We start from the raw sequence: 17,921 nt of genomic DNA on the forward strand, positions 1-17,921 counted from the left end.
CTTAACACATATTTTTTCTTAACTGCATTGTTGGTTAAGGGCTTGTAAGTAATCATTTCACTGTAAGGTCGTCTTCACCTGTTGTATTCGGCACGTGACAAATACAATTGTATTTTATTAGATCTTTGCTCAATGTGAGTTGAATATGAAATCCTACAACACAAACAGCTGAGTTGATCCCACAATAGAGTTTAGTTTGCTGAGACCCGCAATGTAAAAATATTTATTATAGTTCATCCAACTTCGGATCTCTTGGCGTAATGGCTAAGGTATTGGGTTGACAGTCGCTGGACAAGGCTGGGGCTACCCATCGAATTCGCTACATTGGTCCATGGAGCTTAAATAATTCAGCTGATGATATCCTTGCATCGTTAAGTTGAGAGGACTAGAAATCAAAAGTTGAGTCAACTTTTTAAAAAATCAAGGCAACCAGCTGCAATACGATTTCTAGTTTACTCAACTTTGACAAATGTAATGTATGTTAGCAGAACTTTTCTTACACAAAGTTGAGTGAACTAGAAATCATATTGCAGCTGGTTTCCTTGATTTGACTCAAGTTGACATTAACTTACAGTGTAGAATAGAATAATTCCATTGTGAAACAGAAATGTGCCTTGTTGCTGTCTTTCTATTCTCACCCTCCCGGTCTTATTATTCATGAAAGAGGGATGTTGTTGTCTTGTATTTAGCAACTGAATGCTAACCTGGCCAAACTGACGTCGGAGTTTGAGAAGGCCACATCGGACAAGCTGAGGTGTCAACAGGAAGCAGACGCCACCAATCAGACCATCTCCCTGGCCAACAGGTGACGTGCAGCTACAGTATAGCACAGCACAGCACAACAAAACACAACCACAGACATGGGATGACACTCACTGCCTGTGCCTTCCTGGTTTAAATTCAAACTATCTTTGAATATTTGATTCAGTTTAAGTATAGAGATATTTTTATATTTTTAGAATTTGAAATTATATATTTGATTTAATAACATTTAGTCTACCATCTTTGATAACTGTCATATTGACACGTGGTGTGACTGTGTTTCTCTCTCTGGCAGGCTGGTGGGAGGTCTGGCCTCAGAGAAGGTGCGTTGGTCAGAGTCAGTGGCCCAGTTTAAGATCCAGGAGAAGACTCTGAGTGGTGACGTCATGCTCATCTCTGCCTTCGTCTCCTACGTGGGCTACTTCACCAAGAAGTACCGCATTGAACTCATGGACAAGTACTGGCTGCCCTACCTCAAAGAGCTCAAGGTACACCACACACTCCTAACACTACCTCAAAGAGCTCAAGGTACACCACACACTCCTAACACTACCTCAGAGAGTTCAAGGTACACCACACACTCCTAACACTACCTCAGAGAGTTCAAGGTACACCACACACTCCTAACACTACCTCAGAGAGTTCAAGGTACACCACACACTCCTAACACTACCTCAAAGAGCTCAAGGTACACCACACACAACACACACTCCTAACACTACCTCAGAGAGCTCAAGGTACACCACACACTCCTAACACTACCTCAGAGAGTTCAAGGTACACCACACACTCCTAACACTACCTCAGAGAGTTCAAGGTACACCACACACTCCTAACACGACCTCAGAGAGTTCAAGGTACACCACACACTCCTAACACTACCTCAGAGAGTTCAAGGTACACCACACACTCCTAACACGACCTCAGAGAGTTCAAGGTACACCACACACTCCTAACACTACCTCAGAGAGTTCAAGGTACACCACACACTCCTGGCTCAGCACACAAACCATACGTCAGTAACGGAAACATCACAGTCAGACCCGGGTCACTGAATGAATAGATGAATGATAAATCAGTTCAACATGACTTAATCACCTGAAAGGAGATTGACTTGCATGAGTGTGTTATCAATTAAACATTTGCTAACCAGCAAAGTGATGCAGATGTAGTATACTGTAGTAATCTCCTGTTCCACCCCTCCCTCTCCCAGGTCCCCATCCCGATCACAGAGGGGCTGGACCCCCTGATGTTGCTGACAGATGACGCAGACATCGCTGCCTGGAGCAACCAGGGCTTGCCTAGTGACCGCATGTCCATTGAAAACGCCACCATCCTGTGTAACACGGAGCGCTGGCCTCTCATCGTGGATGCCCAGCTCCAGGGAATCAAGTGGATCAAAAGGAAATACGGAGACAACCTTAAAGTCATCCGGCTGGGACAGAAAGGGTCAGTCCTTCTCACACACAGTCCAGATAGAGTAGTGTTAAGAGAATTATGTTCTCAATGTTCATAAACTGAACTTAACTACTCAGTCTGCAACCCAGAATTTGTAAGATACTGGTTGAAATGAAAACAGACAGAGGCCCAGCCTACAATAGTCAAATGTTTATTCACAAGAGCGCTCTGAAGTCCACAATACAAAGACATCCATTTTATAGCGGCACACATACTTCCACACAAACAGTAGATATCATACACACATACATACACACGAACAGTAGGTGAGTTATCAGTTCCATTCCCCCGGGATTAGGGAAACTTTGAGAAATCCTCCCTGTTCTCCTAAATCCACCCCCCCCCCCATACAAGTTCAAATCCTGAGCTACGCCTTGCTCAGACAGTCTGGATTTTTCCACTATAAGGGTATTGTTTTAACCTAATTCTGACTAAAACTACACACATCATCAGAATATAATTTTATGATTCTAATCAATTTCATACAATTATATGGTTTTAGGGTGGAATATTCTATTCATTAATTTAAACATATAAATCCCATTATCAAGTAGCCAGTGTGTGGTCTTGTTGACCAGGCATTGATATACTACCTATCCTGTGTGTGTGTGTGTGCAGGTACCTGGACAGCATCGAGAGCGCTGTGTCTAACGGAGACACTCTGTTGATAGAGAACATCAGTGAGAATGTAGAACCCGTCCTGGACCCTTTACTGGGCAGGAACACCATCAAGAAGGGCAAGTAAGTCACCACATCATCACCTCTATATACCACGTACAGCCCTCTGACACCCCTCCCTGGGCCACTATGACTCCTCACAATGTCTGCATCCCATATTCCCTATTTAGTGCACTACTTTTTACCTGGTAGTAATGCGACATATATTATTTTGACCAGTCAAAAGTAGTCCACTGCTTAGGGAATACGGTGCCATTTCAGACACACACGATGACTCCACATAGGGCAGGGATGTCAAACAAATTTTCCTTGAGGACCACATTTGGTCTTCACTGAGGTCCGGAGGGCCACACCTAAAATGTATTATATTTCTTTGCCGTCCAACGAAAAAAAAAATTGTCCTTCAGTCTCTCTCATTCATTCTGTCTGGCAGGTACATCCGGATAGGAGACAAGGAGGTAGAGTACAGCCCTAGCTTCCGTCTCATCCTGCACACTAAGTACTTCAACCCTCACTACAAGCCTGAGATGCAGGCTCAGTGTACGCTCATCAACTTCCTGGTTACCAGAGACGGGCTGGAGGACCAGCTGCTAGCCGCCGTGGTCGCTAAGGAACGGCCAGACCTGGAAGAGCTCAAGGTGACAGAAGCCTTTTTTTTATACCTAGAGCTAGCATGCGTCCTTTGTTCTGATCTGATCTACATTCTGATTGTAGCTGTTGCATCTACACATGGTAGTAAAATGTCTCTTATCCATCCACTGTGTCCACATTGTGACCAGATATCCTCCCTGTATGCAAATTATTTGTCAGGTATTCTTCCACTCTTGTAAGCCTGCGTTTATACGGGCAGCCCAATTCTGATATTTTTTACACTAATTGGTATTTTGACCAATCACATCAGATCTTTTAACATCAGATCTTTTTCAAATCTGATTGGTCAAAAGACCAATTAGTGAAAAAATTTCAATTTGGCTGCCTGTATAAACACAGCCTAAGATATCTCACAATGCCTGTCTGACTACTTCCGGACGTGGTCGGGAACATCTAATCACAATCCAATCACGTCTTTTAGTTGTCTACACCTGTAGAAGATATATTATAGGCAGGGGTGTAGAGCGTGGGGGAGCGGCACTCCCTTACTTTTTCCATTTTGAGAATACTTAGAGGTGGCAAAACTATTTTTGGAAAAGTATTCTGATAAATTACAAATCAAATATATTAAATAACCACTCAAATTCCAACTAAAATTATAGAATGACAAACCAAATAAATATGTATAGCAGCCTAGAGTTAGGTAAATGGTGGTTTGTTCCCTGTCTTCTCTCCGGCGGTGGGGAGAAGAATGAAGAACTATAGGCTATGGCCGAGGCCATGCTGGGTGGCGAGCTCTTTCGGTCTAACTTCAAAGCGCACTTTGAGCAGGCCAAATCCAACTTAACAAGAACAGCAACAGACAGAAAACTCCTTGAGGGGTTTGTTAAATCGGCTGTCCTCAAAACGGTTTGTAATGGACTCGGGCCGTCTTGTCTTAAATTCAGTTTTCAATGGTCTTAAAAAATGCGACCGGAGATGAATACAGTGTTTCCGCTATGTTGTGCAGCTGCTTAATTGTTGCCACCATGACAAAATCTGGAGAAAAAAATGAACATCAAGGCATAGCCTACTCCTACCGAGGCACATTTTCAAGATGCTAGAGAGCTCCCACATGTAGCCTACAACTCTGTGTGTGCATGTGCCATTGCAAGTCTGCTGTTGCCAGATGATAGTGCACAGAGAGTAAGGTAGGCTACAAAATAGATAGCCAATTCGAAACATTGCTTGTAGCTAGGGTAGTTAGTTTACTCGTTAGCTAGCTAGTTAACTATTTAGCTATTAAATGATTTGGTCGGGCCTCCCGAGTGGCGCAGCAGTCTAAGGCACTGCAGTTCTTGAGGCGTGACTACAAATCCGGGTTCGATCCCGGGCTGTGTTGCAGCCGGCCACGACCGGTAGACCCATGAGGTGACGCACAATTGGCCCAGCATCGTCCGCGTTCGGGAAAGGTTAATCCGGACAGGATTTCCTTGTCCAATCGCACTCTAGCGACTGTTGTGGCGGGCCGGGCACATGCGCGCTGACACGGTCGCCAGTTGTATGGTTTTTATTCCGACACATTGGTGTGGCTGGCTTCCGGGTTAAGCGAGCAATGTGTCAAAAGCAGTGCATCTTGGCAGGGTCGTGTTTTGGAGGATGCATGGCTCTCGACCTTCGCATCTCCCGAGTCCGTATAGGAGTTGCAGTGATGGGACAAGACTGTAACTACCAATCGTATATCACGAAATAGGGGGAAAAATAAGAAGAAAATAAATTGGGTGAAACAGTATAGTGCAGAATCTTCATAATTCCTATAATGAAATATGTCTGCCCTGCCCATGTGCCTGTTTCACTGGGGCATGCTGCAGTGATAATGAGCAAGCCACTTTTTCCCACTGCGCTCCTGTAGCTATAAGAAAAACACAGCTATCCTGTGTAATAATACTTGACACAGTTGAAGAGAGGATGTTCTCAGGTTTGTGCAGGTATATTTTTTATTTCTCAGCTGTCTATTTTACAACCAAGAGATTTGATTTGATATGGATTTGAGATACTGAGACGCACGGAATGAGCATTGGCCTCAAAATTAGTATTAAATTGCATTTCAAGTGGCATTAAAAAAGTATTACATTCAACTTGATGGAACCTGCAGATACCCTTTTTATAAATAATATAAACACAAAACACAAACAACGGACCAACATGAAAACAGAGTCAATAACACCCGATGAGCGAACCAAGGGGAGTGAGGGAAGATAATCAAGGAGGTGATGGAGGTGATGGAGTCCAGGTGAGTGTCATGAGGCCCAGGTGCGCGAGACAATGGTGACAGGTGTGTGGGATAATCAGCAGCCTGATGACCTAGAGGCCGGAGAGGGAGTATACGTGACAGTACCCCTTCCCCGACGCCCGGCTCCAGACGAACCCGGGGATCAGGAGCGGACCAGTCACCCCTGCTGATGTGCGAGAACCTGTCACGCCAGCTGAGGCGCGGGAACTTGTCGAGTCAGCTGGGGTGCGGGAACCTGACAGATTGGTTGTGGCAGGGGAGCCTGGCGATCCGGCGGAGGCATGAAATCCTGACGAGCTGGCTGAGGCAGGGGAGCCTGGCGATCCGGCTGAGGCATGAAAGCTCGGCGATCCGGCTGAGGCATGAGAGCCTGTAGCAGTTCCCGGACACGACGTCATTACTGACACAAAAAATGAAATACAAAAAAACACTCCCTGATGCTTCCCTTGGGTGTTATTCTGTAACGAGTGCACTGAGAGTCGGGAAGCAAGTTCAGGGAGTGAGTGTTTTTAATAAATAAAATAAACACAAAATACAAACAACGCACCGACATGAAAACAGAGTCAATAACGCCTGAGGAGAGAAGCAAGGGGAGTGACAGATATAGGGAAGATAATCAAGGTGATGGAGTCCAGGTGAGACAGGTGTGCGGGAAAATCAGCAGCCTGATGACCTAGAGGCCGGAGAGGGAGTATACGTGACAACATCAAATCAATTGCATGTGCTCTATTGCTCAGAATTTGCTCTCAATTGATAATTAATAATTTTGGAAGAAAAAGTACAACAAAACAAAAATCTGTGCGGCCCTCTGAATGATTGTTTCAACCCAAAGTTGAAAATAGTGATTAACACTGCTCTAGTGAAAGGAGCATACACTGCACTGATTCCAGCAAAAAAATCTGCCAAGGCGCTGAAGAATGAGCTCCCTCATGCTAGCTAGCTGGAAAACAACGACAAAGGACACATTTTCAATGTATTGGTATTTAGCTATGTTTTCAGCGATTGTAGGGCTGTAGCCATTGAATTCTGATAATTGTCTCGCCCCAGTGAACGGTCCTTGCTACCCCCCCCCATTGAAGTTGACATTTAAAATGGTAAGGGGTTAGCATAGGAACATCCCAAGGATCCCGGAAAACACTAACCTTCAATGAAAGGTGTCAAGTACTCTCACAAAGCTAACTAGCTGGCTAGCTAGCTAGCAATTGTCATGTGAATTTGGACCAGTCCCTTACAAATGACAATGAACCCATACATCAAAACATAATTCAAGATCATTTAATTGCACATTCCTATGAAACTGATTGAATTCAATCAAATGATTGGCATGCAGTTTGGGTAAAAACAGTCAAAAGTGATTGACAGTGATGATGGCTTATTTTGAAAGGAGGTGTGCCTAACTTAGTGACTGAGGATATTAAAAGTTCTTGAGACAATATGTGTGGGCATAGGCAGACATTGCAATTGGAGGGTGCTTTTTAGGCATGTTTTATATTGGTAGGCTACATCTGTCGGTACAAACTTTGGTTGAGGAAATGAGGACTTCAATTACTTTTTTTTGCTCTCCCTCAACTACAAAAATAGCACTACACCACTGATTATAGTACACAATAATATGCAATTATGAATGTAAGATGCATTCAATAGAAAGGCTGAATCAGCTTAGCTTACTACAGTATCCAGTGTTAATGTAAGGAAATAAGGCTTCACACAGATGTGAACACAATACTGACTTAAAATGATATACTGTATGTAATAGGCTTCTATTACATCTAAAGGATAATGCAGTATAAGAGAACATGAATTACAAAGAAGAATACAGCTGCAGTGTCTACACTGCTACACTGTATGCAAACATAGACGGTAAACTATAAAGTGGCCTGCAAGGACACGTGACCACTGCAAGGTGCAATAACTGCGTCTTCACGTTTTTATTACGCCTCATGTCCACCAAATGCATCAAACTGCGTTTCGGCGGTAGTCATTGATTGTCAATGGAGCAGTCCATTACGCTACATTGGGTGCGGCACTAGGCTGTGGTGCGTTCTGTGTTCCGCATGCGTTCAATACTTTCAACTCCTGTGCGTTTCTTTACAGTGGGCTGGCACAAACAGAAGTGCACATTTTAGCTAAGCACATGTGCATCAAGTATGGAAAATGCGGGCTAGACATTGGGCAAAACACATATGCATCTGGTGGACATTGCGCATTAGTCGTATAGGGAGGGATACACTGTCTAACGAAATGCTTACTTGCAGGTACCTTCTTGACAATGCTACAACAATAAGAAATAATAAAATATAAGAATACGAACATAAAGTAAATTGCTTAGTAGAATAGAATAAACATTTTAGCATAAGTATAATACAGGAATGCACAATTTATAGTCAAATATGAACAGTGTTTTGGGGAAGGAGGGAACTGGAATTTTTCCTCAAAACAAAGGTTGTAAAAGTATGCTAGACATTTAGAGAATTAATCATATCTAGGTTGATGATTCTGTGACAAACAGAATCTTAGTTATTGATTTTTACTATTGTAAATGGTTTTGTATTATTGTAAATGTTTGATGAATGTCTGATGAATTAGTATTATTATTATTATTATTATTATTATTATTATTATTATTATATGTTTATTTCAACAAGGAACACAGACTGAGACCAAGGTCTCTTTTACAGCTGGGCCCTGCATATACATGTTTACACATACAGTTTAGGTACAATGATTAAAAAACTAAACAAGACAAACATAACGATCACAGATAATACAAAAAAGATATATATACAGTAACAGATTTCATTTACACAGGTTATTCTACTAACAGCACAAGAACTTGCATTACCCGAAACAGTTACAAGCAATATAAAAATAAAAATGCTCCAATAAATATTTAAAATGAGCAGGGGGGACAAGAGTCTCAAGTTTAAGTTTAGTCTGCAGGAAAAGGCAGCCATACCCAACTCTGTGGAAATTGCATGGGCGCATCAAGTGTAATCCATGCTTGAGACCTGATTTTAGGAATTCTAATTATAATATTGATGAGTGATGATAAATAAGAAGGTAGTTTATTCAGAAGTGCTTTATAGACAAACACGAGAGCATGTTGTTCTCGTCTCATGGACAGCGAAGTCCAACCCACATTTTAATATAAAACACAGTGGTGAGTTCTGTAGCTAGCACACGTAATAAACCTAAGTGCGCAATGATAAGTAGCATCCAGCGATTTAAGTGTTGATGCCGTAGAATGCATGTAAATAATATCCCCAAATAACAGACATAAAAGTAGCTTGCACAATTTGTCTTCTATTTGTAGAGTACAAGCATGTCCTGTTTCTATAGAGGAAGCCTAGCTTGATTTTTAGCCGTTTACAAAGTTCGTCAATATGCATTTTAAAAGACAGTTTATCATCCAACCATATCCCTAAGTATTTATATGCAGAGACCTGATCAATTCGAGAACCATCTAAGCTCAAGTGTATTTAACCAATTTTTTGAACCTACTAAAAATCATAAAATGTGTTTTCTTTGCATTTAAAACAAGTTTCAGCTGTATAAAAGACCCTTGTAATATCTTAAAATCTGTCTCCAATAGTGATAATGCTTGGTCAGCCGTTGAAGCGATAGAGTACATGACAGTGTCATCAGCATATAAATGAATTTGACACTTTCTTATCTCATCACCGGTATTGTTTATGTAGAGAGTGAACAGTAATGGACCAGTATAGAACCTTGTGGGACCCCTTTAACCAACTCCAATGGCTCTGACTGGATGCCGTCGACTCTAACATCCTGACTTCTATCCTTTAGATAGTCATGATCCCAGTCCTATTAACGACAGCTTACCCAAAAGTATTGCATGGTCAACAGTGACAACAGCTTTAGATAAATCTATGAACAAGGCGGCACAGTACTTTCTATTATCTAGGGCATTAGTAATATAATTTACAACACGTACAGTGGCCGTAATAGTACTGTGTTTAGGTCTAAAGCCAGATTGATTACTAGAAAGAGTATTGTTAACAGTTAAAAAAGATTGTATTTGCCTATTCACCAGTGACTCTAGAATTTTAGACAAACAGGAGAGCTTAGAGATGGGCCGATAATTATCCAATTCACTACCATCTCCTCCCTTGAGGAGTGGTAAAACAAAAGCTTTGTTCCAAGATTTAGGAATTTTTCCTACGACAAATATTTGATTAAAAATATGCGTCACTACACCAACAATAATAGGTGCTGCACACCTGAGTAAATATGGATCCAGATTGTCAGCGCCTAATAATTTCTTAGAATCTATAGCAGATAAGATCTTCTGTGACTTTTTGAAAATTAAAAAACGGCTTACTGTTTTCCACATCAGCTAAAGGCTGAGGGGCTGAAACAATAGACCGGTCAGGATCATTTTTGGCCATTTTTTCTTTCAAAAAGAAAACCAGCAGAAATAAAATGCTTATTAAAAACATCACAAATTTCAGTTTGGTCACTGATGATCCCAGATTCCGATGTAATTTGCTTCGGCAGGGAAGTCAAGGAGTTTCCTCATTTAAGTAAGTTGACAGTTTTCCAGAATTTAGCGGCCAATAAAAAGCAGCCAATCAGCTGTTTCACCAGTTTTCCTCGCCAAGGCCAATGCTTGATGATTTTGCAGAAAAAGGATTTTCAAATCACAGGAGAACCAAGGATTAGTTCTATTTTTTTACCCTAATTCACTTTAAGGGGGCGTGTTTATCAGCCATGAAGGTAAAAATGTATGAAAAGAAAGAGAACGCTAAAACTGGGTCCATTATGCAGTTTATGGATAAAAGCTCTGAATGTCGGATGAATGTCTGATGAATGTCTATTGAATGTCACCACTTTACCTCAGTAATATTCTTATAGGCCTACATAAAGGCACATAACTGCAATGCACCGTGTGCATGACGCATAGAACATTTTTAGCCTGGCTAACTAGCTAGCTAGTAATGACAATGCATAAGCAACTTACACCTCAATAATAACCCCCCCGAATTACTTTATCCCCCCGACAGCATACAGAAAACTTCACATACAGTATTACTACTCACTTTTAGATGCACGCACAAATACAGTTCAACATGCAGCAACTGACTGGAGGTGGGACTTAGAACGAGCAGGCTAAATAGAATGTCTCTGATTGGATAGAAAGTTAGGGGTAATTGACTGATGAGCTGTCGGCCATTCTAACTAAAGGAACAAACTAGGGGTGCATAGGGTAATCTAAATATGAAGACCTGAGTGGAAGCTCCTCAGAGGAGGAAATGAGGGAACATCCTCCTCAGTGAATTTCATAAAAATAAAAATAGTGAAACATTAAAGTGATAATTTTTAGATAAAACTATACTAAATATATTCACGTCACCAAATAATTGATTAAAACACACTGTTTTGTAATGCAGGTCTACAGTAGCCTCAACAGCACTCTGTAGGGTAGCACCATGGTGTAGTCGGAGGACAGCTAGTTTCCGTCCTCCTCTTGGTACATTGACTTCAATACAAAACCTAGGAGACTCATGTAGGGCTGGGCGATATGGGCAAAATATTATATCACTGTATTTATTTAAAAAAATAAAAAATGGATGGTATGACGGTATTTGATGGTATTTTTAGTTTTTAAATAATAAAAGTTCCTCATTTGCTTTATGAGTAGTGAGTGATCCTAGTGTAACAGTGTAGCTTCCGTCCCTCTCCTCACCCCTACCTGGTCTCGAACCAGTGACCGTCTGCACACATCGACAACAGCCACCCAAGCATCGTTACCCATCGCCCTTGCAGAGCAAGGAGAACAACTACTTCAAGGTCTCAGAGCGAGTAACATCACCGATTGAAACGCTATTAGCGCGCACCCCGCTAACTAGCTAACCATTTCACATCGGTTACACTAGGGTGGCAACACATACATTCTAAGTGATTTCAATGAGCCTTTCTCCATTCTTATTGTTTTATACTGTTCAATTAAACTTTAACCAAAACAAGTTTCAGCACTTCTGCATTTCCTGCACTCAGTTGCAGTGGTGGAAAAAGTACCTAATTGACATACTTGAGTAAAAGTAAAGATATGTTAATTGTAAAAGTGAAAGTCACCCAGTAAAATACTACCTGAGTAAAAGTCTAAAAGTATTTGGTTTTAAATATACTTAAGTATCAAAAGTAAATGTAATTGATAAAATGTACTTAAGTATCAGAAGTAAAAGTATAAATCATTTCAAATTCCTTATATTAAGCAAACCAGATTGCACCATTTTCTTGTTTTTTTAATTTACAGATAGCCAGGGGCACACTCCAACACTCAGACATAATTTACAAACAAAGCATTTGTGTTTAGTGAGTCCTCCAGATCAGAGGCAGTAGATGACCAGGGATGTTCTGGTCTCTTGACAAGTGTGTGAATTGAACCATTTTCTTGTCCTGATAAGCTCAGCATCTAAGGATGACCAGGGATGTTCTGGTCTCTTGACAAGTGTGTGAATTGAACCATTTTCCTGTCCTGATAAGATCAACATCTAAGGGCACCTTTACTCTACTCCGGGTGTTCTGACTAACCCGTCTCCGTTGCTCTGCGATGTGTATATAGGCTGAGCTGACCAAGCAACAAAACAACTTTAAGATTGTGCTGAAGCAGCTGGAGGACTCTCTTTTGGCTCGCCTCTCGGCTGCCTCCGGCAACTTTTTGGGAGACACCGCCCTCGTAGAGAACCTGGAAATCACCAAGGCAACCGCCACCGAGATCGAGGAGAAGGTACACACACACACACACACAAACACACTTTCTCTAATGGTCTATTATGGTGTGAAGGTGAGTGGAGAATGTTTGGGTTTGTGGCCTTCAGGTGCGCGAAGCGAAGATAACAGAGGTTAAGATCAACGAGGCCAGAGAGAACTACAGACCTGCATCAATACGAGCTGCTCTGCTCTACTTTATCCTCAACGACCTGAACAAAATCAACCCCATCTACCAGTTCTCACTCAAGGTAACACTCCACAGGACTTTAGAATCACACTCTCAATACTCTTGACTTTATTATCAACCTCAGAACTAATATTTTATGAAAACTTGGTTTTGTGTGTGTGTGTAGGCCTTCAGTGTTGTGTTTGAGGTGGCCATCATGCTTACAGAGCCGGCGGACGAGGTGAAACACAGAGTGAACAACCTGATAGACCAGATCACCTACTCTGTGTTCATGTACACCAACCGCAGCCTGTTTGAGAGGGACAAGCTTACCTTCATTGCTCAGGTCGCATTCCAGGTCAGAAAACACACCAGACAGACTAGTGAATAGGATGCCCTATGAGCCCTGGTCAAAAGTAGAGCACTAAATAGGGAATAGGGTACCGTTTGGGACAGAATTACTTTTGACAAAATAGGAACTTACAGAATCAAAGTGACATTTGGTGACACACATAGGCCCATATACTTACGTAGAACATTTCTGCTTGGTGGATAAGAATAATATTTAAATGTGTGTGTGAGTAGATCTTGCTGATGAAGAAGGAGATCAACCCTACTGAGCTGGACTTCCTCCTGAGGTTCCCGTACAAAGCTGGCCTGGGCTCTCCGGTCGACTTCCTGGCCAACCAGGGCTGGGGTGGCATCAAGGTGGGCACAGCCCAAACACACACGCACTCTACACTCTCAGAAGAAAGAGTACGGTTAGGGTACAGTATTGTAACCAGGGGTACAAAAATATCAACATTTGCATAATGTCCTTTCAGAGGTACACATATAATCTCACATGGTACTGTGCGGTACCTTTTAGGGTACATGTACGGATAATCTATTATAATGGTACATTTTTGTACCCAATATTTTGAATATAAAGGTACAGTCATCACACACACTCAAAAGCCTCACCCATCATTATAATATTTCCCAGCACGCTCTATTGCAAGTTAATTTTTTAGAATTGTTTGTTTCAATGTGTGTTTTGCATGCCCATTGATTGATCTTATGCTACACAAAGATACATGAGAAAAAAGAGGGAACCCGCACACTGCTCTTGATAGTATCACTGCTCTTTAATAAGCTTTACGTATCGGCCTCAAAAGCTCTGACGAAGGCCGTGAGGCCGATACGTAAAGCTTCTTAAAGAGCAGTGATACAATCAAGCGCAGTGTGCGGGTTCCTGCTTTTTTCTCATCTTATTCAACTGATACCATGCACCTGCAAAAAAGATAGCTCAGACATGCGAGTGCCTTTTTATTTATTTTTTACACAAAGACAAATAACATACTTTTTTCTAAACTAATCCAAGCTGTTAGAAGTTGGACTTATTGCCAGAGGTGGGATCAAGTCACTATTATTTGAGTCACAAGCAAGTCTCAAATCGGGTCCCAAGTAGAACGGGTTAAGACTCGAGTCAAAGTCATTCATTCCAAGAGCAAGTCAAGTTACATCTTTAAGTCGCAAGTCAAGTAAAAAAAAATACACTGCTCAAAAAAATAAAGGGAACACTTAAACAACACAATGTAACTCCAAGTCAATCACACTTCTGTGAAATCAAACTGTCCACTTAGGAAGCAACACTGATTGACAATAAATTTCACATGCTGTTGTGGCAATGGAATAGACAAAAGGTGGAAATTATAGGCAATTAGCAAGACACCCCCAAAAAAGGAGTGATTCTGCAGGTGGTGACCACAGACCACTTCTCAGTTCCTATGCTTCCTGGCTGATGTTTTGGTCACTTTTGAATGCTGGCGGTGCTCTCACTCTAGTGGTAGCATGAGACGGAGTCTACAACCCACACAAGTGGCTCAGGTAGTGCAGTTCATCCAGGATGGCACATCAATGCGAGCTGTGGCAAAAAGGTTTGCTGTGTCTGTCAGCGTAGTGTCCAGAGCATGGAGGCGCTACCAGGAGACAGGCCAGTACATCAGGAGACGTGGAGGAGGCCGTAGGAGGGCAACAACCCAGCAGCAGGACCGCTACCTCCGCCTTTGTGCAAGGAGGTGCACTGCCAGCGCCCTGCAAAATGACCTCCAGCAGGCCACAAATGTGCATGTGTCTGCTCAAACGGTCAGAAACAGAGATGAGATCCTCAGACCCCTTGTGAGACCATATGCTGACACATGCACATTTGTGGCCTGCTGGAGGTCATTTTGCAGGGCGCTGGCAGTGCACCTCCTTGCACAAAGGCGGAGGTAGCGGTCCTGCTGCTGGGTTGTTGCCCTCCTACGGCCTCCTCCACGTCTCCTGATGTACTGGCCTGTCTCCTGGTAGCGCCTGCATGCTCTGGACATTACGCTGACAGACACAGCAAACCTTTTTGCCACAGTTCGCATTGATGTGCCATCCTGGATGAACTGCACTACCTGAGCCACTTGTGTGGGTTGTAGACTCCGTCTCATGCTACCACTAGAGTGAGAGCACCGCCAGCATTCAAAAGTGACCAAAACATCAGCCAGGAAGCATAGGAACTGAGAAGTGGTCTGTGGTCAGCACCTGCAGAATCACTCCTGTTTTGGGGGGTGTCTTGCTAATTGCCTATAATTTCCACCTTTTGTCTATTCCATTTGCACAACAGCATGTGAAATTTATTGTCAATCAGTGTTGCTTCCTAAGTGGACAGTTTGATTTCACAGAAGTGTGATTGACTTGGAGTTACATTGTGTTGTTTAAGTGTTCCCTTTATTTTTTTGAGCAGTGTACTTTGTGTCTCATTTACTGAAGTGTTTCCATTATTTTGGCAGTTACCTGTATGTAATGTGTTGTCATAAAGAGTTTAATTTCAATGATCAAATATTCACTTAGTGGGGGCTACAGAACTGAAAGCCATAACCATGTCTCTGTCACTAGCAAAAACAGTCATGGGTGGTACTGGTAACTCAGATTTACTTGAAAGACACCCTGGGAAATATGCAAAAAGGCTTTACACCCTACAGTGTTAAAACAACACCCCAATAACGTTTTGCCACTTAAAAGGAACAAATGACCTTGTCAATGTGGTGGTACCCTAAAAAGGCAAGGGTACATTGATGTACCTTTTATAACTAAAGGTACAAATTACGTACCACTACAGTGACAAGCGTTTGTACACCTTTATTTCTGAGAGTGTACCGACAATCACACACTCTACTGACACACACTATCCACCTGCAGAGCTGAGTAATAGAGGTTTGTGTATGTGTGTGTGTGTGTGTGTGTGTGTGTCAGGCCCTGTCGGAGTTTGATGAGTTTAAGAACCTGGACCGGGACATGGAGGGATCTGCAAAGCGCTGGAAGAAGTTTGTTGAGTCGGAGGCTCCGGAGAAGGAAAAGTTTCCTCAGGAGTGGAAGAACAAGACGGGCCTACAGAAACTCTGCATGATGAGGTGTATGAGACCGGACCGGATGTCCTACGCAGTCAGGTACAAGACACACACACACACACACCAGTGTAAAGGAAGCAGATGTTTGTTCTGGTAATGTTGAGTGTTCTGTGTGTTGTAGTACCTTTGTGGAGGAGAAAATGGGTACAAAGTACGTGGAGGGGAGGAGCGTGGAGTTCGCCGTATCATTTGAGGAGAGCAGCTCGTCTACTCCCATGTTCTTCATCCTCTCCCCGGGAGTCGACCCCCTCAAAGATGTGGAAGCTCTAGGTCTGTACACGCACACACACACTTGCTATAGGACCTTGAACCCTATCTGTTTCATGTCTAACCTGCCATCCTGTCATTTGGTCCAGGTAAGAAGATGGGTTTCACCTTTGACAACGGGAAGTTCCACAACGTGTCTCTGGGTCAGGGCCAGGAGGTGGTGGCCGAGGCTGCTCTGAACATGGCAGCTAGAGAAGGACACTGGGTTATACTGCAGGTACACTGAATGAGCACCACTTACTCCTTACTCACAGGCTGGAGTTTGAACAGCGTGCAAGTCATGGTCTTCGTCTCAAATGGAACCCTATTCAACTATATATGCTGGATTATAGTAGGTTCTTAAGTAAATGTTTTATTTTTTGCCTAATTCCATACATTTTCCCCCCCAAATTCCATTTTCTCCATTTAGTTTTTTCAGGTTTTCACTCTCAAAATCACACTTTTTTAATAGAAAAACAACAACATTGTCTGTTCTAAGTCCACAACAATACTTTAACCACATCAGGAGACCTCTTTTGAGGTTTGAGAAAAATCTAAGAAATTTATTTTTGGATGTAGATGCCCTTTAATTCAAGTGTGCACCAGCAAGTTACTTGTTTGGTTAGTGGTGTTTCTGTAGTGCACATGTGATTGCAGAGTTTGATAAACAAATCGCCACTGCATTGATGCAAATAATCATAATATTGTTCTGTCAGGTCCACATAGACTACTTTGTAGTTAACATTTAATTGTTGAAGGTTATCATTGGCATCATCACTAAAGGCTACTAGCCAGCAGATCCGACCCGCTAGCTTACAGCTGCACTAGGGTTGGCCAGGCTTCCTGTGTATTATTGGATTATGACACCGCAGTTTACTTAAATACTAGCAGTCGTTCAATCTTCTCGGTGTAACAGTTGGGTGGGATAATGGGACAATTCGAAGTACAACGCATTTCTCACCCCTTGATTGAGGTACGTTTTCCGAGCCATATCGCATGCCAGCTCTTCTGGGTCTTAATCTACACAGGAAGCCTGTCCGATCCTAGTGCAGCTGTAAGCAAGCAGGTCGGATCAGCTGGCTAACGGCTGCATAAAGTAGGCACACACAGAGAGTGGCATTCCCGCATTGCCTATTCAGAAAGTTGAAGGAAAATAGGAATTAATGATGCATTTAGTTAATCTCTTGTGAAAATCTTGGGCAAATTCAATATATTTAGTTGATTTCCTACTAAGTTCAATATATTTTTGAATATTGTTGAATTCCCGTTTTAATGTCTGAATTCCATGATTCTGTCTGTGTTCACCGCATGGCAGATTTGATAGGGTCCTATAATAATAATAGGGGTGCCATTTGGGACGCATCCTTTGTCATGGAATATTTTGTTCCAACGTGAAGGATATTTTTGCCTAATGCTTTATATGGCTCTGGTTGTTATTAAACTGCAATTGTAACCTCATATAGACTAGTTATAGACTAACTACAATGAGCAAAAATCTAAACGCAACATATAAAGTTTTGGTCCCATGTTTCATGAGCTTCTACACCTGCATTCTAGCTGTTTGGGGTTTTAGGCTGGGTTTCTGTACAGCACT

At 42.2% G+C, this 17,921-nt stretch overlaps 1 protein-coding gene across 1 annotated transcript in view; it reads left to right on the forward strand.

Annotated features, from left to right (window-relative positions):
- The window catches only part of LOC129828664 (dynein axonemal heavy chain 17-like), an 82,199-nt gene that overhangs the window by 55,382 nt on the left and 8,896 nt on the right, over positions 1-17,921 (forward strand). Inside the window, exons 58-69 of the mRNA XM_055889777.1 lie at positions 690-805; positions 1,058-1,250; positions 1,976-2,211; positions 2,839-2,961; positions 3,332-3,536; positions 12,348-12,512; positions 12,604-12,744; positions 12,850-13,020; positions 13,248-13,370; positions 15,927-16,120; positions 16,203-16,351; positions 16,438-16,565. Of these exons, the coding sequence (XP_055745752.1) occupies positions 690-805; positions 1,058-1,250; positions 1,976-2,211; positions 2,839-2,961; positions 3,332-3,536; positions 12,348-12,512; positions 12,604-12,744; positions 12,850-13,020; positions 13,248-13,370; positions 15,927-16,120; positions 16,203-16,351; positions 16,438-16,565 (1,944 nt within the window). The remainder of the gene's footprint in view (positions 1-689; positions 806-1,057; positions 1,251-1,975; positions 2,212-2,838; positions 2,962-3,331; positions 3,537-12,347; positions 12,513-12,603; positions 12,745-12,849; positions 13,021-13,247; positions 13,371-15,926; positions 16,121-16,202; positions 16,352-16,437; positions 16,566-17,921) is intronic.

This window comes from Salvelinus fontinalis, chromosome 30, assembly GCF_029448725.1.
Source record: "Salvelinus fontinalis isolate EN_2023a chromosome 30, ASM2944872v1, whole genome shotgun sequence".
In the NCBI taxonomy this organism is placed as follows: domain Eukaryota; kingdom Metazoa; phylum Chordata; class Actinopteri; order Salmoniformes; family Salmonidae; genus Salvelinus; species Salvelinus fontinalis.